The 25006-nt window shown below is 45.8% G+C and overlaps 1 protein-coding gene across 1 annotated transcript in view; it reads left to right on the top strand.

Moving 5' to 3' along the window:
- Positions 1 to 25006, top strand: part of LOC140396483 (uncharacterized) — a 183343-nt gene that overhangs the window by 20219 nt on the left and 138118 nt on the right. Inside the window, exons 4-11 of the mRNA XM_072485151.1 lie at positions 7300 to 7410; positions 7847 to 8012; positions 15331 to 15437; positions 16544 to 16671; positions 16757 to 16838; positions 16948 to 17037; positions 20293 to 20419; positions 24201 to 24339. Coding sequence (XP_072341252.1) covers positions 7300 to 7410; positions 7847 to 8012; positions 15331 to 15437; positions 16544 to 16671; positions 16757 to 16838; positions 16948 to 17037; positions 20293 to 20419; positions 24201 to 24339 — 950 coding nt within the window. The remainder of the gene's footprint in view (positions 1 to 7299; positions 7411 to 7846; positions 8013 to 15330; positions 15438 to 16543; positions 16672 to 16756; positions 16839 to 16947; positions 17038 to 20292; positions 20420 to 24200; positions 24340 to 25006) is intronic.

Raw genomic sequence — 25006 nt, forward strand, 5'->3', positions numbered from 1 at the left:
CAGAGACCCAAGAACCTGGGTACGAATCGCGCTACAGCAGGTGGTGAAATTTGAATTCAATAAAAATCTGGAATTAAAAGTCTAATGATGACCATTGTTGATTGTCTTAAAAACCCATCTGGTTCACTCATGCCCTTTTTTTGAAGGAAATCTGCCATCCTTTTTTGGTCTGGTCTACATGTGACTCCAAATCCACGCCGATTCTTAAATTACTCTTAAATGCCCTCTGAAATGGCCAAGCAAGTCACTCAATTCAAGGGCAATAAATAGTGGCCCACTCAACATCCACATCCAATAAGTAAAAATAAAATTTAGGCCCTAAACTCTGGCATTCCCTCCCTGCTCTTTTTAAGTGCTCTTTGACCAAAGTTTCTCCTATCCGAATTTCTCTTTTTGTGGCCGAGGGTCACACCAGCCCTGTGAACTGACGAGGGGCATCTTACCATATCAATATTTCTATTGATGTAGGAATGCAAGCTGTCCTTGTTGCATAAAATAGGAACGTGAACAGAATGTTCCCGTTTATTGTGAGGGGAATTGATGACCTTTTATTCGAGAATCTAGAATTGGCGGGCATTCATTTAAGACAAAGATGAGCAGAAATTCTTTCTGTCGAGGGTCATGAGACTCTTAAACTCTGTTCCTCAGAAGGCAGTGGAAGCAGAGCCTTTGGACATTTTTAAGGCACAACTGGATAAATCCTTGATTGATAAAGGGGTGAAAGGGTATCGAGGTAGGCAGGATTGTGGAGTTGAGGTTACAATCAGGTCAGTCATGATCTTATTGAATGGCGAGCAGGCTCGAGGGGCCAAATGGCCTCCTCCTGCTCCTAATTCATATGTTTGCCTGTGTAAATTTCACTATGACTCCAACCTAATGCAAAGATATGTTTTAAAAATGCCCCATTTCTCCATTGGATTTTATAAACTTAACCTGAGTGTTGTAACCCAGCTGATGTTAATACTGGGCTAGTCAGTTCCCAGAGTGGAACTTGGCTTGATATAACTCGCTTGAGTTAATTCAACTTCAAGTTTTCTTCTGGCAAACCTCTGAGCTTTATTCAGTTAGATTCTCTCCCTGAGACACCCAATACAGATGAAATCTAAACTCACTGTTGCTTTAACGTTCGAGCAAATACAGGAGTTCCTTCAACTCAGTTCCTCATCAAGCTTTTTGCAAGATTCCTTATTGAAGAGATCCTGGGCGGGAATCTGTGATTGCCGAAGCCGAAATTCCTTCTGGAATCGCCCGCAGAATCTGTTTTCACGGCAAAATCAGGGATGGCGCCGTTTTTCGGACGCTCCACCCCCTCAAAAACGACGTACTTGTACACCGCACGCCATTGGGATGGCCTCAGGGCGTCACCTGAGGCCCTTCTCCGATGCTCCGCCCCCAAAGGGCCAAACTCCCGATGGCTTCGGTCGCATGTCCTCTCAACCTTCATGAACCTGGCGTGGTGGCTGCGGACTGTGTCCAGTGCCGCCACAGCCGGGGGTGGGGAGCCATTCTGCTGGCAGGGTGGCTTCGGCGGGGGCTGGGGGAACTGGTGGGGGGTGGTCCGGGGCACCCAGGGTTTCTTCTAATCCTAAATGTTTTCACAACTGTAAGTGCCCTCCTGTTAATCCCTTTCTGTCCATGATTTAATTGATGGGACCTATGCCTTTAAGATGAATTTCATCTTTAATTCAAGCAGTGGGTAAACTGAGGATTGACTTATGGCCTCAGACAAGGCAGGTTGCAAAAAGCTGTTTATATTTCAGATCAGCAGGTTCAAGGAAGATCAGTGCTGACATATCGTGATGGTCTTGCTTGTCGGCCAATGGACTGTTTCAAATTGCTGGGCCTTATCAAAGGCCCCTGCTAATTGGTTGGGGTTTTCTCTGGAATGTTCATTCCTCTGTGTGACTGTTTACTTTTACTTTTGTTTTGATCAGAAGCTGGAGGGCCACAACTCTGTTCTCTCTCTCTCTCATCTGATGGATTCTTTCTGAAAATCCAAAGTAAATACCTTTCTCTCTCTACAGCCTGATTGAACTGCAGGGAAATTGAGTCCAGCCACTAGCTGCAGGCAGGGTCAGTTGTTAAAAAATCCTTTTTAAAGATATCGTGTGGGGAACTCTGTTCTTGTCTTAGTAAGGCTGTTAGTCATTCTGGTCGAGTTGGAAACAAGTTAGAATTAAACAGACCTAGGCGGATCCTTTGTGAAGGCTCAGGTTGATAAAAGTTAAAGTAACTCCCCAGAGGGAGCTCTACAGCCTGGGACTTCTGACTGAATGTTACTGCCAGAAGATACTCATCAGTAATTCAGCCGGTGGCTTTGATCCCTCAGCACCCAGAGAGGACAGCCTACTTCAACGGCCTTGACATTGGAAGCAAGGACACTCACCTTTCATTTAATTTTTGTTGTTATTTTACCCCTGCCCCTCCCTCGGTGTGTATCTGTCTTGGATGTGATTGCATAGAGGGTTGGAGGGTAGAAAGGGGGGAATAGTAGATTAGCTGGCCGTTGGGTCGTTACAATTGCTGCATATTTCAACTCTATTTCTGTTATAAATAACAGTTGTTGTGTTTACAAATCTGGTGCCTGTAAGTCATTGGAGCAGTCAAGGGCCAAAGATCTCGGACATTTTATACAAATTATTGGTTAATTCACTTGTGTTGGGATTCTGGGGCCTGTGGACCTGGAATTGATTGTGCACTCTCCCAGGGTGTCGTAACACAACATGGAACCACCAAACAACTCGTGGGCCTCCTCCTGAGTTTCAATTGCACAGTTGCCCCTCCCTTGTCCATTCTGCTGGGATAATTCTCTTCGGATTGAAACTGACTGACTCATAAACTGTTCATCACTGACTCTTGAACTGAGCTGGGCAACTTAACAACACACTCACAGCAGGTCTCACCCTTGTCAGTTGCCAGAAACCACAGTATCATCATTAGAAAATGCAATACCTTAAAATGTTACAATGCCCACAGATGGTGAACTTACATGGCACACGGAGGGCGGGTTCTGCGGCCGTGTCTGTCCGGCGACCAGAAATTCCTGCCTGGGGTCAATGGACCTTTACATGGTCCGCGTCCCGTCCATGCCAATCTTCCAGCGGGTGCGAGCGAAGAATCCAGCCCAGAATGAATGAGTTTTATAAAATAGTGGAAAGTGAATGTTGTCTCCACCCCCTGTTCACTTTGATTTCTGACAACATTGGCACAGTGGTTAACACTGCTGCTTCACAGCTCCAGGGACCTGGGTTCAATTCCGACCTCGGGTGACTGTGCGGAGTTCGCACTTTCTCTCCACGTCTGCGTGGGTTTCCTCCGGGTGCTCTGGTTTCATCCCACAGTCCAAAGATGTGCAGGTTAGGTGGATTGGCTATGCTAAATTGCCCTTCGTGTCCAAAAAGGTTAAGTGGGGTTACGGGGATAGGGTGGAAGTGTGGGCCTGGATAGGGTGCTCTTTCCAAGGGCCGGTGCAGACTCGATGGGCCGAATGGCCTCTTTCAGCATTGTAAATTCTATGATCTATGATTATTTGCACATTCATTACCTTGTGCTAGGCAGCTGGGACAATTATGAAATATTGTAAACTTTCATCCTGTTCCCCTCAATAAGATCTGATACTTTAAATCCACATTTTCCCTTCTGAATGGAATTGGTTAGCAGTGGATTCCATCTCTCACTCAATCTGTTATATTTTAAAGAGAAAATGTTTCATTTCATGAGCAGTGAATGTAACGGGATGGCATAGTGGTTAGCAATGCTGCCTCGCAGCACCAGGGACCCGGATTTGATTCCAGCCTTGGCTGACTGTGCACATTCTCCCTGTGTCTGTGTGGGTTTCCTCCGTGTGCTCCGGTTTTGTCCTACTGTCCATAAATGTGCAGGTCAGGAATAGGATGGACCGAATACCTCATTCCGTGCTACAGGAATTCTATGCCTAAAAAAAATATTCTAAATAGGTTGATAAGATTGAAACGTGTCCAGAATTGGAACCGCCAGGTCATTACAAATACAAGATAAAGGTGCTGAGAATGATTGTGTGTATGTGAACCAAATAGATATTTTAAATGAACCAGAGGTAGTGTTATTTATTTTAAGTATTTGCAATTTGTGCAGTTAATCAGTTCAACTGGAGGGAATATGTTTCTTCAATTACAATCCCGAAGGTAGTTTTATATTTGGATGTTGTCCATTTGGCACAAATCAAATGAACTTCCACGAGTAACTTGAAACTCCAAGTTCCTCTCACCCACTGTGCTTCATAATTGACTTTCTCCCTTCAAACAGTGTTCCATTTGTAAGATACATTTGTGGGAACTGTCTTCTATCTGCCAAAGAGCGTAGCCTTTTTCATTAACCCTTTTTTTGACATACCCGCAATTTCTTTATGTTCTTTTAATAGTCGATTCCCTCTTCTAAGCCATCTAAAATAGGGAAATATGAGTTGTAGATTCAAGAATTTTTATTCAGTTCCAGGATTCCAAGTGCTAAACTACCACAAACAGCAATATAACAAACACATAACCTATTTTTTGTTATGTCGACTGATGGATAAATACTGGTCAGAGGTAAGGTAAAGGCAAAGTCGCCATAGTCCCAGATGACCATAGGCTGCTTTCCCCTTTCGGGGTAGAGCTGACTGGGTGTGATTTAACCTGAGGATCACCACACCTCAGGCAAGGAGCAACGTTGAGAAGGCGGGGCTTCATGAATTGGCCAGAACACCAGGGAAAACTCCCCTACTGTTCCTCAGTTCTTATTTTGTTGGCTAGGCAGGCATTTATTGCCCGTTCCTAATTGTCACTGAGAGTCATCTCCTTAAACTGCTGCAGTCCACGTGGTGTAGTTCCAACCACTGTGGTTTGGGGGGGAGTTACCCCCAGGATGTTGGCAGTGAGGTATTTTGCAATTCTAAGGCATTGAATGCCAAGGGAAAAACATTGGAGATTTCTTGTTAGAGATGGTCATTACCTGGCACTTGGGTGGCTCAAATGTTACTTGCCACCTTTTCAGCCAAACCTGAATGTTTTCCAGGGCTTGCTGTATATGGGCTCAGACTGTTTCAGTATCTGAGGAGTCACAGGACTTGGGTATCATCTGTTTGGCCATCATTTTTATTGCCCATCTCTAATTGCCCTTGAGAAGGTTGTGGTGAGCCGCCTTATTGAACCGCTGCTGTCCATGTGGCGTAGGCACATACACAGTGCTGTTAGTGAGGGTGTTCCAAGATTTTGACCCAGTGACAGTAGAGGAATGGCGATATAGTTCCAAGTCAGGATGGTGCGTGGCTTGGAAGAGATCTTGCAGGTGGTGCCGTTCCAATGCATCTGCTACATGAACATTATGTAATCATCTGCAAACATCCCCACTTCTGACCTTATGATGGAGGAGTGGTCAAAAATGAAGCAGCTAAAGATGGTTGAGCTAAGGACATTACCCTGAGGAACTCCTGCAGTGATGTTTTGGGACTGAGATGATTGACCTCCAACAACTTCGACCATTTTTCTTTTCCAACCACTGGAGAGTTTCCCCCCGATTCCCATTGATACCAGTTTTGCGAGGGCTCCTCAATGCCACACATGGTCAAATGTTGCTTCAATGTCATGGATAGTACCTCTCACCTCACCTCTTGACTTTAGTCCTTTTGTCCATGTTTTATCAAGATTGTAATGATGTCAGGCGCTGAGTGGCCCTAGCGGAACCCAAACTACACGTCAGTGAGCTGGTATTGTTGAGTAAGTGCCACTTGATAGCACTATCAACAATCCCTTCCATCAGCAAAGTGATAGGAATGTGCAAACCATTTTCACACACCAAGCTCCCAAAAACACCTATATGGTAATGACCAGATCTGTTTTCTGTTGTCTTGATTGAGGGATAGATATTGGCCAGGACATGATTTATAACTCCCCTACTTTTTATTTTGTGACAAGAGGTTTTTTTATGTCCACCTTTTGAGGGCAGATGGGCCTCAGTTTACCGTCTCATCCAGGAGACAGCAACTCTGACAATATTGAGTGCTGTACGGAGTGTCAGCTTTGACCTTTGTGATCAATGCGTGAAGTGGGACTGTGAATCCATGACCTTCTGACCCAGGCAAGAGTTATGCCGACTGAACAACAGATACAGAGATGTATGATATCTCATGTAAAGTTAAAAAGTAATCTTTTTGCCAGGATCAAAAGCACTGTGTCGGGACCAGCCACTCTATATCAATTATGGATTGGCCAATTAGTGACCAGAATGCTTGCTCATTGTCAATTAAGGACGGCAGGTGGACTTTCTACGCTGGAGGGCCTACAGGAGACCTCTGATAAATGGCTTTAAATTACTATTTAATGAATTGAATAATCTACCTGGCATTCGTGAAAATGGCTTAGTGGGTGGGCTGGGACCGACAAACTGACACGTTGGCCGATATGAATTGCATAGCCACCTGCTGCTGTTACCACCACCATTGTCCTCCAAAAATTCTTTCGATGATGATGAATTGTACCTTTAATGTTGCATTACAGAAAATATAATTCAATATTAGTTCTTTATTAATGGCAAACTATTAAAATGATTTATGAGCCCAGATTCTGCACTCAACGGCTAATCAATGGTGCTCAGGACTGACCTCAAAGAAAGTTGCCAATAAACATCGAGCAATTTCTGTGGCATGGATTCCATCTTTCCCAATGAATCTGGCACCAAGTCAAAGGGACCTGTGAAATCATCAAGCAAAGTAAACAGCCAATCAAATTGAAGTATTCTCACAGACAGCAAATCCGGAAGTAAAATGCACTGATTATCATTCACGTTTAATAAATTGTACAGAAAGCAAAATAAAAATCGGGACATTACACAGAAATAAGGCTAATTTCCCAGGGCCAGACAGATTGTTCAGCAGTCGGTATGACTTAATCTGCCATTAAAAAAACCAGTTTGACATCAGCAGCAACGTGGAACCTTTTCATATTTTTAGCTGCTTTGAAAGGTAATTTTGCATCAGTTCAGTGATTTCCAAATATGTAACAGGTATGGATGTCCAAAGATTCATCACAGCAATTTCTCGATTTAAGCATTTAACTGCACACGCGAGGGCAACAGCCATTATTGTCAGTTTCCAGGATTATGATAGTGCATGTTGACAATTTCACTGCCATTACAATTGTAAAGTGCAGGCTCATGTATTTATGTGCTTATTTTTCTTAAGTGGATCAGCTGATAACAGTGTTATTTACTGATTCTTGGCGATTAATGCTTAGATTGCATAACGTTGACTATGTTGTGAGGAATGCATTTTGATTTGTGCTTTAGATAGCGGAACTGCTATGGCGACTAATAGTGTATGACATCCGATTCACCTGGGAAAGATCAAGCCAACTGCAGCTCGACCAGAACAAACTGGTCTGTTCTGTTTGCTTCAAGGTACAAGGATAACTTCATGTTCTCTAGATGTTCACAGTTGCTCATTCAACATGTTGTTGGTATGGAATAGATATAATCTATTCATTTTAAATTCTAATTTGGGATAATGATGTTTGGAATTTTGATAGACACTAAATAATTGCTTTTGAATGTAATGTTGCAATATTTCTGTCCATTTCATCATAGATAAAAACTTGCTATGATCCTTTTAAATCAAACTTAGCATATTTATTAAAATATCATTGCTAACAGAATACACATTAAAGCCAGAAATTTGATACCATTGATATTAAAAAAACATGACACAAATACAAAATTAAAGCAATTTATGAAGACTGACAGTGACACACATTCCTTGTAATTGTACCACTGTTTTCTGTGATAATTGTGGAATTGGGATCCAAGATAAGGAAATTGTGTTATATTTTGGATTCAGTGGACTCCAGAGGTTCAATCACCGGCACAAGGGAAGCCTAGGCAACAAACAAGAGCACCTCCATCCTTCTTTGCTGATCTTGAAGCCTCATTAAGTGGTACAGAAACATCTTCTATTTCTTCTCTGACTGACTTATTACAATTGGAGGATTTTGAACCTTTTCCAGGTAATTTTTCATAATCTTAGATATTGAGCACAAATGCTACCTTTCAAAATTATGTAATTAATTGATAAATTAAAGTCTTTACTATTTTCTGCTGTATTAAGAACATAATAGGACCAGGAGTAGACAGAGCCCTCTTCGCAATTCAACATTATCTTCCACATTGACTCCACTTTCCACCTTCTCCCTATATAATAATAATCTTTATTGTCACAAGTAGGCTTACATTAACACTGCAATGAAGTTACTGTGAAACGCCCCTAGTCGCCACACTCTGGCGTCTGTTCGGGAACAGGGAGGGAAAATTCAGAATGTCCAAATTATCTAACAGCACGTCTTTCGAGACTTGTGGTGTCATAATATACATCTATGTATACAATGGAGTGCAGACAGGCAGTGATTGACACACAGGATGACCAGTAAGCACACAGAACAGAGCAGCCAATCACCAGACAGGACACGACCACTATAAAGCCAGAGGGCACTAGTTTTCCTGCTCTCTCGGGACCCAGCCTCTGAGACAGTCAGAGCTCGTGAGCTAGCCAGTGCCTACACCATGTGGTAGCTAAGTTAGTCTGGTCAGACTAGTGTCAGGTCTCCAGTCAAGTCAGCATTGTGTCGACCAACAGTTGAACATGTATAATAGTTTGGATGTTGAATAAAATCGTGTTGCATTTTATCAAGTGTTGGAGGTCTGTCTCTCGCTACACTGCATCAAGTGCAGTTCACCTCGACCCAGCCTACCCAACACATCATGTGGGAGGAAACCGGAGCACCCGGAGTGACGTGTTGGGTGTTCTGATGCACAAATGATCCAACATGGCTGTAGATGGTACAACTCTGTTTTATTGTCTAATCAACGGTAACAACTAACTACTGGCTTGGGTACGTGCTTCACCAGCTAACCTGTGGACCCAGCCCTATCACTATCTTAGTGAGGCACTCAGCACATGCTCTATGTCTGAGTGGCGTGCTGTGGGCTCTGTGCTCTGAGCTATCTCCTGGTAGAATGATTGGGAACTGTGGTGTTCCCTGTTTTATAGTGTGTGTGCTCTCACTGGTGATTGGCTGCGATGTTATGTGTGTGCTGGTTGGTCCAACTGCCTGTCCATCAGTGTGTGTGTGATTGCACCATGATATGCTGATGTGCATATCATGACATCCCCCCCTTTCACAAAGGATATGTGCTTACATGATAATAAATAGAAATGTGTACTGAGTGCATCTGAGTATGTGTGTGCAATATTTACAACATGTACATGAGGCTAAACTATATACAGAGGAAGGTGTCAGGTGCAACAGAACAACGACGTTGTAACAATAACAGAACAAATGCAATCAACAAATGACGAGAGAAAACTTCTGGAACAATGAACGACAAGAAAAAAAACTCGTTAACAGTACTGTAAAACAATTCAGTGAGTCCAATGTGCTAACAGGCTCATAAGTCAAGTCTCTCAGGTGGGCGACGAATTCGGGTTGACCGCCTCAAGGGTGGGTCAGGATCCACCGGCTGAGGAATGGGCCTGGCCATGGGCGAGAGAGGAAGAGGCAGAGTGGCAGGAAGCTCAACAAAGTCGCCATCAGGGACAACAGGAGGGCGTGGCACCGGTGCATGATCTCGTAGCGAGTGCGGAACCAGACGAAGGGCCCGCCGATTACGGCGGTGAATAGAGCCATCAGGTATATGAACCAGGAATGAGCGGGGAGCCACATGGCGGAGAACCTCGGCGGTTGCCGACCAGCCACCCTCCGGTAGGTGTATGCGGACGTTATCTCCAGGCGCCAGGACAGGAAGATCAGTCGCCCGAGCGTCATGTGCCACCTTCTACTGAGCACGCTGTTGTTGCATCCTTCGCAATACTGGAGCATGGTCGAGATCAGGAACATGAATGGACGGCACAGTGGTCCTGAGGGTGCAAGAGGCCCGTGGACAGTGTGGCCGAGCGATAGGCCAGCAGGGCTAAACAGAAGTCAGATCCGGCATCAGCAGCCTTGCAGAGGAGCCACTTCACAATGTGGACGCCCTTTTCCACCTTGCCATTTGACTGAGGATGCAAGGGACTGGACGTCACGTGTGTGAAGTTGTATGAAGTGGCAAAGGAACACCATTCTTGACTCACAAAGCAAGGCCCGTTGTCAGACATGACGGTGAGCGGAATTCCATGGCAAGCAACGGTTTCTTTGCATGCCCGGATGACAGCTGATGACGTTGTGTCGTGCAGGCGTATGACCTCCGGATAACTTGAGAAGTAGTCAATAAGAATAATGTAGTCCCTGCCGAGCACATGAAAGAGGTCCACGCCCACCTTCGACCAGGCATCCTATTGTAGCAGTATCTGCCAAATGGACCTTCAACTCATGGGGCTGAAGGGTCTCAGGTGGTTGCGCCGGCTGAAACCTCTGGCAGGTGGAGCAGTTGAGCACCATGTTGGCGATGTCGTCGCTGATGCCCGGCCAGTACACAGCCTCTCGGGCCCTCCGCCTGCACTTTTCAACTCTGAGATGGCCTTTGTGCAGTTGTTCGAGGACAAGCCGGTGCATGCTGTGTGGGATCACAATCCGGTCCAACTTCAAGAGGACACCATCAATGACGGCCAAGTCATCCCGGACGTTGTAAAATTGTGGGCACTGCTCCTTGAGCCACCCTTCCGTCATGTGGCGCATCACACGTTGTAGAAGGGGGTCAGCCACAGTCTCACGGCGAATGTGGACCAGACGTGCATCAGTAGCAGATTGCCCGATGTGAAGGCTACCTGTGCGTCGACCTGACAAACGAACCCCTCCGAGTCGGGCGGTGTGTTGACCGCCCTGGACAGACCATCTGCGATGATGAGATCCTTCCCCGGGGTATAGACAAGTTGGAAGTCGTACCTCCGGAGCTTGAGCAGAATGCGCTGGAGGCGAGGGGTCATGTCGTTGAGGTCCTTCTGAATGATGCCGACCAGGGGGTGGATGGTCGGTCTCCACAGTGAACTGCGGAAGACCATATACATAGTCGTGAAACTTGTCAAATTCAGTCAACAGGCCTAGGCACTCCTTCTCAATCTGTGCATAGCGCTGTTCTGTGGGGGTCATGGCCCGCGACACATAGGCGACCGGAGCCCATGATGCGGTGTCGTCCCGTTGCAGGAGTACCGCCCTAATGCCAGACTGGCTGGCGTCAGTTGAGATCTTTGTTTCCCGTGTGGTATCGAAAAACGCCAGTACCGGGGCGGTGGTGAGCTTGACCTTGAGCTCCTCTCATTCACTCTTGTGTGCGGACAGCCACTGGAATTCCGTTGTCTTTTTGACCAGGTGGTGAAGAGCAGTCGTGTGCAAAGCAAGGTTAGGAATGAACTTCCCCAGGAAGTTGACCATCCCGAGAAAGCGCAGCACTGCCTTCTTGTCTGACGGCTGCTGCATGGCTGCGATGGCTGCCACTTTGTCGGCATCCGGCCGCACACCCGACCGGGAGATGTGGTCCCCCAAAAACTTTAGCTCAGTCTGGCCAAAATGGCATTTGGCTCGGTTAAGGCGGAGGCCCTGATCTCGTATCCGTGCAAAGACACGCTGGAGACGACTGATGTGCTCCTGTGGTGTGGTGGACCAGATGATAACATCGTCTACGTAGACACGTACCCCTTCGATGCCCTCCATCATCTGTTCCATGATGTGATGGAACACTTTGGAGGCCGAAATGATGCCGAATGGCATCCTATTGTAGCAGTATCTACCTAATGGAGTGTTGAAAGTGCACAGCTTCCTGCTGGACTGATCCAATTGAATCTGCCAAAAGCCCTTTGAGGCATCAAGCTTGGTGAATATTTTTACCCGAGCCATTTCGCTCGTGATTTCTTCTCGTTTGGGTATGGGGTAGTGTTCCCTCATAATGTTGTGATTTAAATATTTTGGGTCGATACAGATCCGGAGCTCGCTGGAGGGCTTCTTGACACGCACCATGGAGCTGACCCATGGCGTTGGCTCCGTGACCCGGGAAAGCACTCCTTGGTCCTGCAGGTCCTGCAGCTGCTGCTTGAGGCGGTCCTTGAGTGGTGCTGGGACCCTACGAGGTGCGTGAATGACCGCGGTGGCGTCCGGTTTGAGCCGTATTTTGTACGTGTAGGGCAGTGTGCCCATGCCCTCGAAAACCTCCTGGTTGTGCGCGAGGAGTGAGTGGAGCTGCGCCCTAAAGTCTGCATCTGGGAAATCGGACATGCCTTCTGGAGACAGAGTGTGTACCCGCTGAACGAGGTGGAGGATCTTGCACGCCTGTGCGCCTAACAGAGAGTCCTTCGAGGATCCTATGATTTCAAATGATAATGTGGCTTTGTGTGAGTTGTGTGTAACCTCGAGCTGGCAGGACCCCGTGGCCGGGATGACGTTTCCATTGTAGTCAACCAGCTGACAGTGGGATGGCAGAATCGGTGGTTTAACCTTCAAGGTCTGGAAGGCTGACCATGCGAGGAGATTGGCGGAGGCACCAGTGTCCAGGCGAAATGTGATCTGGGATCGGTTGACCGTTAGGGTGGCTCACCACTCATCGCCCGGATCAATGCTGTGCACTGGCAGCGGCTGGTGGTTTTGACTTGGGGACATCCGGTTCTTGTGGATTACCGCAACGCGGAAGGGCTCCCTGTCTTTGGTATCGCTGGTCTGCATACTATCTGGATATGACTCAGTGTAGGGGGGCTGAATCGCCCGCACGTCCCTGCGAGGCTGGCGGAATTGTTGGGAGTTGGCAGGTTGAGCTGCTCGACAGCAGGCAGCGTAGTGGCCCATCCTGCCACAGCGAAGGCATTGTCGCGCTTTGGCATGACATTGCCGCTTTAAGTGGGCGGAGTCACAGTTGCCGCACGTCGTGACGTCATGGCGTTCGTTGCACCACCGCGCATGCGCGGTGCAGTCCTGCATAGAGCGTGCCTGCGCATCACGTTCCTCTGCGTCAACGTCCCCTCTTTTGGCGCGTACAAGCGCGGTAGGCCTCGGAAAGCGCGCAAAGTGGCCGCCCTCGTCCGGGCCGCGGGCCGGGAGGAACTCGATCGACTGGACCCGCTCCGCCTCGTGGGACCCGTGCCGTGCCGTTTCGGCCGCCTGGATTTGGGAGTACCAGCTGGTCGTGTTCTCATGGAGGACGCAGGTCTCGATGGCAGTCGCTAGGGTGAGGTGCTTTATTTTAAGGAGCTGCTGGCATCGGGTGTCCGAGATGACCTCAAAAACTATCTGATCCCGTATCATGGAGTCGGAGGTGGCCTCATAGCCGCAGGACTGCGCGAGTATTCAGAGGTGTGTTAAGTAAGATTGGAAAGGCTCATCCTTACCCTGCAGGCGCTGCTGGAATAGGTACCTCTCGAAGCTCTCATTAACTTCCATGCTGAAGTGTTCATCGAACTTCAGAATCACCGTCTTATATTTTGTTTTGTCCTCGTCTTCCGCGAATGGCAGGGAGTGATAGATGTGGATGGCATGTTGCCCCACCGTGGAGAGGAGGAGGGCGATCTTCCTGGTGTCCGATGCATTCTCCCTGTCTGTGGCTTCGAGGAGGAGCTGGAAGCGCTGTTTAAACAGCTTCCAGTTTACGCCGAGATTACCAGCGATTTGGAGCGGCTGCTGCGGGCTGATGTTTTCCATGGAGCAGGATGGCGGATTTCTGAAAGGGTGCAGGAAGTCTCACAGTCGCTGGTTTGCGTCCACTACTGGTATCATGTCGTGTTGGGTGTTCTGATGCACAAATGATCCAACACGGCTGTAGATGGTACAACTCTGTTTTATTGTCTAATCAACGGTAACAACTAACTACTGGCTTGGGTACGTGCTTCACCAGCTAACCTGTGGACCCAGCCCTATTACTATCTTAGTGAGGCACTCAGCACATGGTCTATGTCTGGAGTGGCACGCTGTGAGCTCTGTGCTCTGAGCTATCTCCTGGTAGAATGAGCGGGAACTGTGGTGTTCCCTGTTTTATAGTGCGTGTGCTCTCACTGGTGATTGGCTGTGATGTTATGTGTGTGCTGGTTGGTCCAACTGCCTGTCCATCAGTGTGTGTGTGTGATTGCACCATGATATGCTGATGTGGATATCATGACACGGTGGAAACCCAGTCAGACATGGGGAGAACGTGCAGACTCCGCACAGACATGAGTCAAACCTGGGACCCTGGCGCTGTGAAGCAACAGTGCTAACCACTGTGTTACCATGCCACCCATATTCCTTGATTCCCAGAGAAATCAAAAATCTGTCTATCTCAACCTTGAATATATTCAATGATGGAACATAGCCAAACATCTAGTGTAGAAAAATCTAAACATTCACAATCCGCGAGGTGAAACAATTTCACCTGTGGTCAATCATCAACCACAACTTATGTTTATAGAGCCTTTAATGAAATAAGACATCTCAAGGCACTTCACAGGAACATCATACAACAAAACATGTCCTTAATGACTGGCTCCTTATCTTAAGACCGTGTTCATGAGTTCTCAATTGCTCTCTAAGTGGAAAAAAACTTCTCAGTATTTACAAATCCCCTTCAAAGCCTTGAAAAATTCAGTGAGATCGCCTCTCATTCTTCTAAACTCCAACGAGCACAGGCCACATTTACTCAGCCGCGTAGGAAGAGTTATTTTGCGTGGTAAAGTTATAATCATGTTCATTTAAAATTCATTTATAATGTTACTACACACACTAAAGCAATTTATCCCTCAGTTTAAAAGCTAGAAACTCCTGGACTGGAGTCTCCGTTCCCCCAGCTGCGTGTTTCTTGGCGGCGCACCATTCACTGGTGACGGGAATCCCTACTCCCGCCACTTGTCAATGGGATTTCCCATTGATGCCACCCCACACCACCGGGCGGAGCTGTGCTGCTGGCAGGAAAAGTGAATCACAACGGTCGGAGAATTCTAGCCCCTGTGTACAAAATGTCAGCATGTGATCATGTTGCTGTGGGAAACTTTTAAAGCTAATCCCATGCACAGTTGAAATGTCTTATTTGTTGTATTAAAATATGTTAGTCCTGAGAATGGGATCTGAGGACATTTTATACAAAGATGTCAGTTATTACTATCTAAGATCTGGAGGAAGGGTAAAGTGTATCCTGAATGACTTTAGTGCTTTTTAATTTCCATATGAGTGAATGTAATTTAGTGAGGTAAAGCACTGCTGCCGAGGCGTCTCTCATGGAATATTGGGCATGGAACTTGATGTGTTCAGTTTCCAGGCAATAATCGGCATCAGGAGCACAACCTCTCACAAGTTACCAGAATGTTTCTGTACAAGAAAGGCTGGTTGCCCAAAGATTTAAAAAGTAACAATTATTTTTTATTGTATTCATTCTGTCTCCAAGGCCGTGAGGTAGCTAAAATATTTAACAAGAAGATTCCTAAAGGAGGCTGGGACTACTATCCTTCTGCAGTTGAATGCATTCTGGATCTCATTAATGGCCATCTACAGGTGATTTTCTTCAACACAGAGGCAACTATTTTTCATATAGTCACAGAGTAGTGTGAATACCATCACTGTATTGAGCTAACGGATGGGATCCTCCAGTCCCCCAGCCGCATGTTTCTTATTGGCGTGCCATTCGCAGCTGGTGGGATTCTCTCCTCCTGCTACTTGTCAATGGGATTTCCCATAAAAGCCAAGCTCACGTCATCGGGAAACCCACAGGCAGAGGCGTGTACAGCGGGAATAGATAATCCCAATGGCCGGAGAACTCCAGCACAAAGTATTTACTGTTGTCATATCAATGAGACGGCATCACTTGTACATTGGTGTCCAGTTTTCTAAAAAATAAAAGTTCATTTCAAGTAGGTGTTAAACTCAGAAGATTTATTTTTGAATATTCTTGATTATACATCGTGGGCCGAAGGGCCTGTTCTGTGCTGTATTTTCTATGTTCTATGAACCATCATATTAGTTGATGCCAATCACGTGCCTGTTTTAAGGCCACTCAAAAAACAGTTGAGTACATTTTTATTTTTATGTGGCCAAAGAGGTGCAGCAGGCACACATAAAAGTGCTGTCAGTCCCATGCTGCTAGTCCTTGCTCCTCTTCAATGCTGCTGAACTCACCTTTTCCTCAACCGCTCTCACGATGGAACAGTGGTTAGCACTGTTGCCTCACAGGTCCAGAGACCCGAGTTCAGTTCCGGCTGGTTGTGCGGAGTTTGCACTTTCTGTCTGTGACTGCGTGGGTTTCCGCCGGGTGCTCCGATTTCCTCCCACAGTCCAAAGATGTGTAGGTTAGGTGGATTGGCCATGCTAAATTATCCTTTTGTATCCAAAAGGTGAGGTGGGGTTACTGGGTTATGGGGATAAGGTGGAGGCGTGAGCTTAAGTAGGGTGCTCTTTCCAAGGGCTGGTGCAGATCGATGGACTCAAGGCCTCCTTCTGCACTGTAGGCGTTGTATGAATCATGCTCCACCTCAGTCTTCCTAGATACTGTTCCTGTTCAATGCTGTGAAATTCTAGCCCAAAGTGATCCTCTAGAAAATGACTTTTACCAAATTCATTACAATCTATTGCAGTTCACTCCTGATTTTCTATCATTAATACAGATTGCATCTGAAGGCCAGAAGATCTTTGTGAAAGATTTAAGTGACCTGGTAAATAGTCATGTCTGGTGCTGTTTGGTAAACTCCTTCATGCCTGGCACATTTATTGTGGAAGTACTGCCAAATGACAGGTCAGGCTGTTCACTATAACTTACAGCATGTCTTATTATTTCTGTACACTGTTACTTTATCCTTCAAATGTGATTGATTTCACAGATGGACTACAAATCTTGCTTTAAAAACAATGGAAGAACTTATTTGCACATCAACCTCTTTCACCTCACAAGAACTCCTTGAGGTAACAATATGAAAATTGTAAAGGGAACAAAAAAAGCAAGAGAAATTATCTTTCGTAATGCTGTCATGTAATGATTTTAAAATTAATTTTAATTTATTTCTTTTTGAAGGCGGATACGAAGGCTCTCTGTGCCTATGTGTGTTTCACCTTTATGTGCGGCTACAAGTTCAAGCAGTCCAGAGCAGTTATAAACTGCATTGTGAGTAGAATCATAGAATTTACAGCAGAGGAAAGCCATTTTGCCATTGCTTCCGTGTGGTTTTAGTTGAAGGGCTATCTACACATAACCCTTTTTCTTGTCCTTTCATTGTGAATTTTTTTATTTTGACTTTGCAAATACTTATCCAGTTTCCTTTTGAATTTTATTCTCTCCATCAATATCCATTTGTTCTAATGACAATTAGCCGGAGCGCTGTCACTTCAAACTCTCAAAATAAACTACTGATAAAACTCAAACTGTGCCCCTTGTAACCAGTGGAAATGATCTTTGACAACATATCCTGACAAAACCTTTCATAATTTTGAAAGCCTTTATTCAGTCGCCCTTGACTTTCTCTGTTCCAGTGAAAAATCGCCAAAGTTTTGAACTTCTCTTTGTAACTGTAAACCCTCATCCCTCAGTATTCCATTTCACTTTCAGTGCACCCTCTCCATGGTTCTGATATTCTGCCTAATAAAAGGTGTTCAGAGCTGCACGCAATACTTTGTTTGGCTGCCCCGATCTTTCTCCCCCACCATTTAACCACCTCCCTGTTTTCAAACCCCACCCCTCCACAATTTTGGTGAGGCCCCTGGGAACATCCCCTCACTCCCACCCCCTCCACCTGGTAAGCCCCCCCAGACCCAATCCCTGGCAATGCCAACCTTGCATTGAGCACCCTGGCACTGCCACCCCAGCACTCTGACAGTGCCCCTGCCAGCCTGGCAGTGCTACCCAGGCACCTTGGCAATGCTAGGTTGGCACATCCAGAGTACACGAACTAGGCTGGCAGTGTAAAGGTGCCCAGATGCCAGAGGGAGTGCCAGGGTGTCACCCTGCCCTGTTCGCTGACCACCCGGGGATCTCAAATGACATTAGTGCCATTACGACTGGTCTGTGCTTGTAGAAACCAGTAGTAAATGGCTCCCTGGTGAAGTCTCCCAGGTGTGGCTGTGAGATCCTGGGCGACAGAAGAATCCCACAAATGCATATTTAAATGAGCCTAATGGATTGCGAGACTCCGTTAAATCTGACGAGGTGTTTCGAGTGCAGCAAATCTTGCCAGAGGCCTTCCATGAGATTCAATGTCTTTGTCCCAGGCGTGATGAGGTTGTTAAATCGTGTCCAATGCTTTTTTTCTTGTAGTTACATTGTGCGCCTGTATTTTTTAATTCCCATTTGCCTTCCCAATGACTTTTCTGCCTGCATTCCAGCTCATAAAGACCTAAAGTTGACATACCTACACCTCTCTGTTACTCTAGTCTATGGGGAAAAATTTTGACATACTTCCAAACTCATCAGTTGAGTTCAGTTGAATGGAAGCAGTGAACTGTGGTCCTGATACAGCTCACCAGTCAAGGCCTGACAATTATTAGCTGACTTTAGCACCAAGGATGACTGTTGAAAGAGGGAAGAAAGATGACAGTGCCAAGATTGCTGAGCCCAGGCCATTGACTCACTTTGTTTTTGTGGAGGCATTCCTCCTCCTACTCCTCTTGAATCCAGAAAATAAAAGCTTTAAAATAAATCTTGTGGCCATTTTCTCAGCATCGTCCAGAGGAGTAGCTTTAAGGGCTGCTGGTTAGGTCACTCAAGACCTGGCAGAATGTATGTGCCACCAGCATTGTTTTCCTCCAACCATCATGGAACACCAATTAGAAGTCAAGTCTTTCTCAGGCAAACTAGCTGTTTGCCCATTTACAGACTGCACTCATTATGGCATTGGATGAGCCTTGGCCTTCAAAGGGCAGTGAATTCAATTATTCCCACAGTGACTCTTGTAATGATATGTATATAGTCAGATTAGTGAAGGGTTAATAATTACATCTCTGTGTAAATCAAACACTAGAGGGTGTTACCACTTCTCTGTATTTAAGACAGCCTCTCAGGGAATTCTGGGAGAAGCATGAGGACAGGCTGAGAGAGTAGCATACGGAGAAAGCATGGTGAAATGGTGAAAGCATAAGAAGAAGATTAGAGTAGACAGAGTTAGCACAAGGTTAGATCATTGTGTAGTTAGTGACTATTTAGATTATTGAGTACTGCAAGACAGATTCAATATCACTTAATTATTACCTGTAGCTCAGTAGAGTGTGCAAACTTAATTAGTAGTGTAATAATACAGTTGTTAAGTTTCAATCTTTTGATTGATATATTCTTTGTCAACACTACATCGGGTCATTCCGGAAGAAAGGACAAAGAATACAACATATTACCAATCATGGTAATATAACAACTCTTGGGCTGGCAATTTGCTCCAGGGCTCTGCAGAACTTTGGCAGAAATCCCAGCTGATTACATAAGTGGATTGCGTCTGTATAATTCATTAATTGGGAGACTTTCTATTCCTTCTTCCAGTAAAGATCAGGAAATTCTTTGCTTTGCTTTGGAAAAGTGTCATTTTATCAATCCCGATAACAGATATAAGGAAAAAAAATTAACAAAGCACTCAAATAAAACATAGTAAATAATGTTTATATTTTCATGTCAATTATCATGTTGCAATGTTTGAAATAATTTCACTTAACGCAGTGACTGTTCTCCTGTAGGAAAATGCAAAACAAATTGCTCACCAAAAACATCGCACACAGAGCAGTGGGTGAATTTCCTGCTCACCTTGGAATATGATGCTGTTATATTTTTAATGTTAGGTTGGGCCATGAGAACAGACACAAGGGACTGTCACATCCCAAGGAGAGCATACACCTCCAAATTGCTGCAATCATTCAATACTTGAGAAGTGTACCAGCTTAAATTGTACTATAAATTGTTGAATCATAGAATCCTTACAGTGCAGAAGAAGGTCATTCAGCCCATCGAGTCTGCACCAACCCTCCGAAAGATCACCCTCACCCAGGCCCATCCCCCACCCTATCCCTGAAACTCCACCTAACCTTTGGACAGTGAGGGGCAATTTTGTATGGCCAATCCATTTAATCTGCACATCTTTGGATGTGGGAAAAAACTGGATCATCTGGAGGAAACACAAGCAGACATGGGGAGAACATGCAAACTCCACACGGACACCCAAAGTCGGAATTGAACCCGCGTCCCTGACACTGTGAGGCAGCAGTGCTAACCACTGCGCAGTTGGGCTGCCCATGGAAGCCCATGAATGGAAGCTTGGCCCCACATCATTTTACCAGAGATTTTCAGTTAGGTCAAAATAGGAAACTTGGGTATGAATTCTAGATATAGGAATTTCATGTGTTTGGTGAGCGTTTATGGAATAAATTATTTCTTTCTTTGTGTCAGAGAGAGCTGTATCTTTTAATGAATAAGTTAGAATCACAACTGAAAACGTTCCCTGTGAATGACCTGGAGTCAGATCAAACTATGCAAAAGAACGAGTTACAGGAGAAGCTGGAGAAAACTAAAAATGGTAAATTGTCTTGTCATTTACATCACAAACGTACAAACTGCATAATATTCACCTTTTGTATAACATTTCCGCATATTAATTTTATTATCTGTTCTTCCAGACATTAATTTTAACTTCTCAAAAATGCAAAATCGATAAATTTTATTCACAGGATTTGTAATTGTCAAACCGAATGTGAGAGTCTGCATTTAGTTTAATTCACTTGTTAAAAATATTTTACATTGTACAGTTCTTAAGCATTTTGTCAGCTGACCACTTGCAAAATTCTATGCCAATTGTACCCATTCCAAAGTGTGCAATTTACAAATAACAGTGGATGAAATGAAGCATGGTGTCATGACACTCTGGGCTAGTGCGTGGTCAATTTCAGCCCCACTTGACCTGGAGTTGCAACAAAGGTGAAATTTGATTTTATTTAAAACACGGTGATCCTTGGTTGAGCCCAATAAACAACAGTCACCAGGTTTGTAATTTTACAACACAAGTAACATTTTATTATGTGCAGTATTATAATTCAACAGACAGTAAATGTAACTGACTACCTATTCCATTCTCAATCCCCCCCCCCCCCCCCCCCCCACCACCGCCCTTCTGACTCGTCCCACTCTTTATGCACACACGCACAGCCAAACAATACAGAGGGGGAAGGGTGGTGGAAAGAAAATATGAATAAAAATAAACGGATAAGGATCTCTGATGCACTGGTTTCCAGTCAATGTCTTCCTGGAGTTCAGGCTTTCATTTTGGTGGTACTTCCTTCTAGGTTTCAGATGGTTTTCCCTTTCTCTGCAGATTCAGCGTCATTTCCAGTTTACAGCAAAGGATGTGCCAGGCACTCACTGCTTTTAGAACAAGAGAGCAACTCTTTCACTTCAGCAAGCAGGAGAGAGCGAGCGTGTTCATTTCACTTCCAGGATCTAAGCACTTCTGCAACTCTCTCACAAAGCATCATGTAGGAACTAACCTTTGACCATTGTCAGGCAGAACATTGGGCGTGATTCTCCGCGAACCGGCGGGGCAGGTCACTCCGGTGCCGAGGAGTGACGTGAACCACTCCGGCGTCGGGCTGCCCCGTAGGTGCGGAATCCTCCACACGTTCAGGGGCTAGGCCAGCACCGGAGTGTTTTGGTGCCGCGCAAGCCAGCGTGGAAGGGCTTGACGCCATGCCAACCGGCGCAAAAGGGCCTCCACCGGCCGGCACGAGTTGGCGCATGTGCGGGGGTGCCAGCGTGTGCTGGCGTCACCCCAGCGCATGCACAGGGGGGGGTCTTCTCCGCACCGGCCATGGCGGAGATTGACAGTGGCCGGTGCGGAGGGAAAGAGAGCCCCCACGGCACAGGCCCGCCCGCGGATGGGTGGCCCCGATCGTGGGCCAGGCCACCGTGGGGGCACCCCCGGGGCCAGATCCCCCTCGCCCCCCTGAGGACTCTGCAGGCCACCCATGGAGCCATGTCCCGTCGGCAAATACCTGGTGTAATATATGCCGGCAGGACCGGCCGAAAACGGACGGCCACTCGGCCCATCGCGGGCCAGAGATTCGCGGGGGGGGGGGTGGGGGGCGCTGCTAGCGGCCGCCGACCGGCGCAGCGCGATTCCTGCCCCCGCCAAAACCCCAGCGCCGGAGAATACGGCAGCCGGCGGGGGCGGGATTCACGCCCATTGTCCTTGGCCAACCCACCAATTACTAGTTAAGCAATCGAACTGAGTCCCTCCAATGCTGGTTCCTAAGATCCACTCGATGCCGAAGAGTCTGACTTTTCCCTTCCAAATTACAAAACCTAGTAACACAGTGTCCTGGCAAACAGACTGTTTTAACTGAGTCTCTGCTTAAAGGCACATCCCAATTATGGGTCCAAAAATAATAACATTAAATTTTAAAAATGGAACATAGGAAATACACAGGAATGACTCTTACAATAATATGTAATTTGTGTTACTTACTGCACATGTCCAATAATACCTGCCTTTCCCGATATTTTCATTGAATTTGTTTGCAGGCTGTCATACATGTATTTGTTGGCAGTGAGTTTCCAGAGGCAATCTTTTGATTGTTTGATGAAATTTGATGAATAAAGGGATTCGGGGATATGGTGTACGGGCCGGAGAGTGGAGCTGAGTCCACAAAGATCAGCCATGATCTCATTGAATGGCGGAGCAGGCTCGAGGGGCCAGATGGCCTACTCCTGTTCCTAGTTCTTATGTTCCTATTATTTGTTGAAACCCCAGCAGAATGTTGTGAACAGCTTGTTGTTATTTTGCCAGAGTTTCCATAGGTCTCCTGCCAAAGTTACAGTGATCAGAAAAATACCCACCCAAATATATGTTATTCCTTACCTTACTTACCCAAGCTTATGAATGGCTGCATCTATGATTTCTCAGCTCCGAAAATATGTCTCCAAGTTGGGTGATGTTGGTCTCTGCAATGCAACCCATTTAAACCCTGTGAAAATTGTGTTCGTCGTCCAATACAAACTCTTGCTGTTTCTCCCAACTTCCAGCTGTAACCTATTCCCACTCCCACTTGCTATATATTTCCACTTTGAACCACATTTCCAATATCCCAAATTCTTTGACTGCCCCCAGTCCATGAACCATCACCAATGTGTGCAGAACCCAAGAATACCCTTCCAGAAAGCCCAAGCTGAACTATCCTCTTCACTCGTGATCCAAGGATCCTGCACCCAATCTGCTTATCTCAAACTTTACATTGCTTCCAGACCCTCAACAAAATATTCTTTGGTGGGAATTTTCCAGTTCCCCTGCGCAGGTTTAATGGCGGATCGTGGGATGGTGGGGTGCGGGAACAATGCGCTGGAGCTGAAAATTCGATTTCCTGCCAGCGTGAAGTGATGATAGGAACGTGTGCTGTCCCCTGTCATGGCGGGTCATGGAGCCATCTTGCATCCCTGTTAGGTGAATTGGACATTCTGAATTCTCCCTCAGTGTACCTGAACAGGTGCCGGAGTGTGGTGACTCGGGGTTTTTCACAGTTTGCTCCCACCACTCATCCTTCAACCTCTTTCCACATTTGGGTATGATAGCAGAGTGGATTTGTTACTCAACTAGTTACACAGAGACCATGATCCAGAGATATGAGTTCAAAAACGGCCAAGTTAGAGGAATTAAATTCAGTTAATTAAATCAATCTGGGGGCAACAATCTAGTACCCAGTAATGGTGACCATGAAACTAATAAAATCCCATCTATTTCACTCATGTCCTTTGAGGAAAGAAAGCTGACATATTTCAACAGTCTCACAAAGTGGTTGATTTTTAACTGTGCTTTCAAATGGCCTTACTCTGTTGCCTCCTGGATAATTCAAGTTGGACAATAAACGCTGTCTCGCCAGTGAATGTCCTATGAATGAAGAAGAAAAAAATCTCCCGGACTCAGATACTTTACAATATGTCCAGATCCCAATAATGATCTGCTTTTCCACCAATCCCACTCGCAGTAGATAGATACCTGAGTCAACGACCGCAGTCACAATACGTTTTTCCCTCTCCCATTATTGTTACCCATCTACTGCCTATTTACAAAACCCTGGAATATCTCCCTAACCCTTTTCAGAGTCTCTTGACCTGAATGCAGAAGGTCCTGTTCATATTTAAACAACCATAAAAGCTCAATTAAGGCCCATTGATCTGGTCTCAAGTTACTCAAATCTTTAAATTAGTTTCATACAACTGCTTGTTCAGAAACTCACTTAAAAGTACGACCACAAGCAATGGCACAGAATATCTGCCCTTGTTTAATTGGAAATTAACCATTTGTATTGCAGAGCTGAGCTGGCTTCATGCCTCATATGATGTGCCATTCTGTCAGAATTGGAGTGAGCGTGCTTACAAGGTACAAAAACAGGCAAAGGAGACTATTTCTCAGAAATTGACAGAGCGATTCGAAATAATTATTGTGCCAAGGTAATGAATTATAACCAGTATTTTTTTAATTTTCCTTCTGCAATTAATGTATTTTGCTGATCCTTGATTACTTACGGATGCATTAATTTCATTTCCACCCTGTAATTTGTTTATTATGTTGTGACGTTTACTGTTCACAAAATGGAAATTCTGTGACCCACTACATTGTGGATGAGGATCTCCTCAAAGTGATTATGTTGGATTGTATTTGTGCAAAGGCATCCTCCGAAGAATGCTAGGACCACAAAGAAGGTCTTACAAAAAACAAAATCAAGGGGAGGGCTAGCCCTTCCAAACCTAAGGACCTCCCTCCGGGCCCTCGCCATGGTGGGACTCCCATCCCCACCCAAAAAACACTCCAGCAGCCCGGTGGTGATAGCCACCCTCCAGTCCTGGAACCAACTACGGCAGCAATTTGGCCTGACCAAAATGTCGGACAAAGCTCCCATCTGCCACAACCATAGGTTCACACCAGCACTGACTGACGCCACCTTTCAAAAGGTGGAGACAGGATGAGGGGACACTGACAGGGACCTATATACTGACGGCAGGGTCGCGACACTGGACGAACTGACGGAGAAATTCCAGCTAGCCAGGGGGAACGAGCTAAGGTACCTGCAGCTCAGAAACTTCCTACGAAAGGAGACAAGGACTTACCCACAACCGC

The sequence above is a fragment of the Scyliorhinus torazame genome, chromosome 19, assembly GCF_047496885.1.
Source record: "Scyliorhinus torazame isolate Kashiwa2021f chromosome 19, sScyTor2.1, whole genome shotgun sequence".
Classification (NCBI taxonomy): domain Eukaryota; kingdom Metazoa; phylum Chordata; class Chondrichthyes; order Carcharhiniformes; family Scyliorhinidae; genus Scyliorhinus; species Scyliorhinus torazame.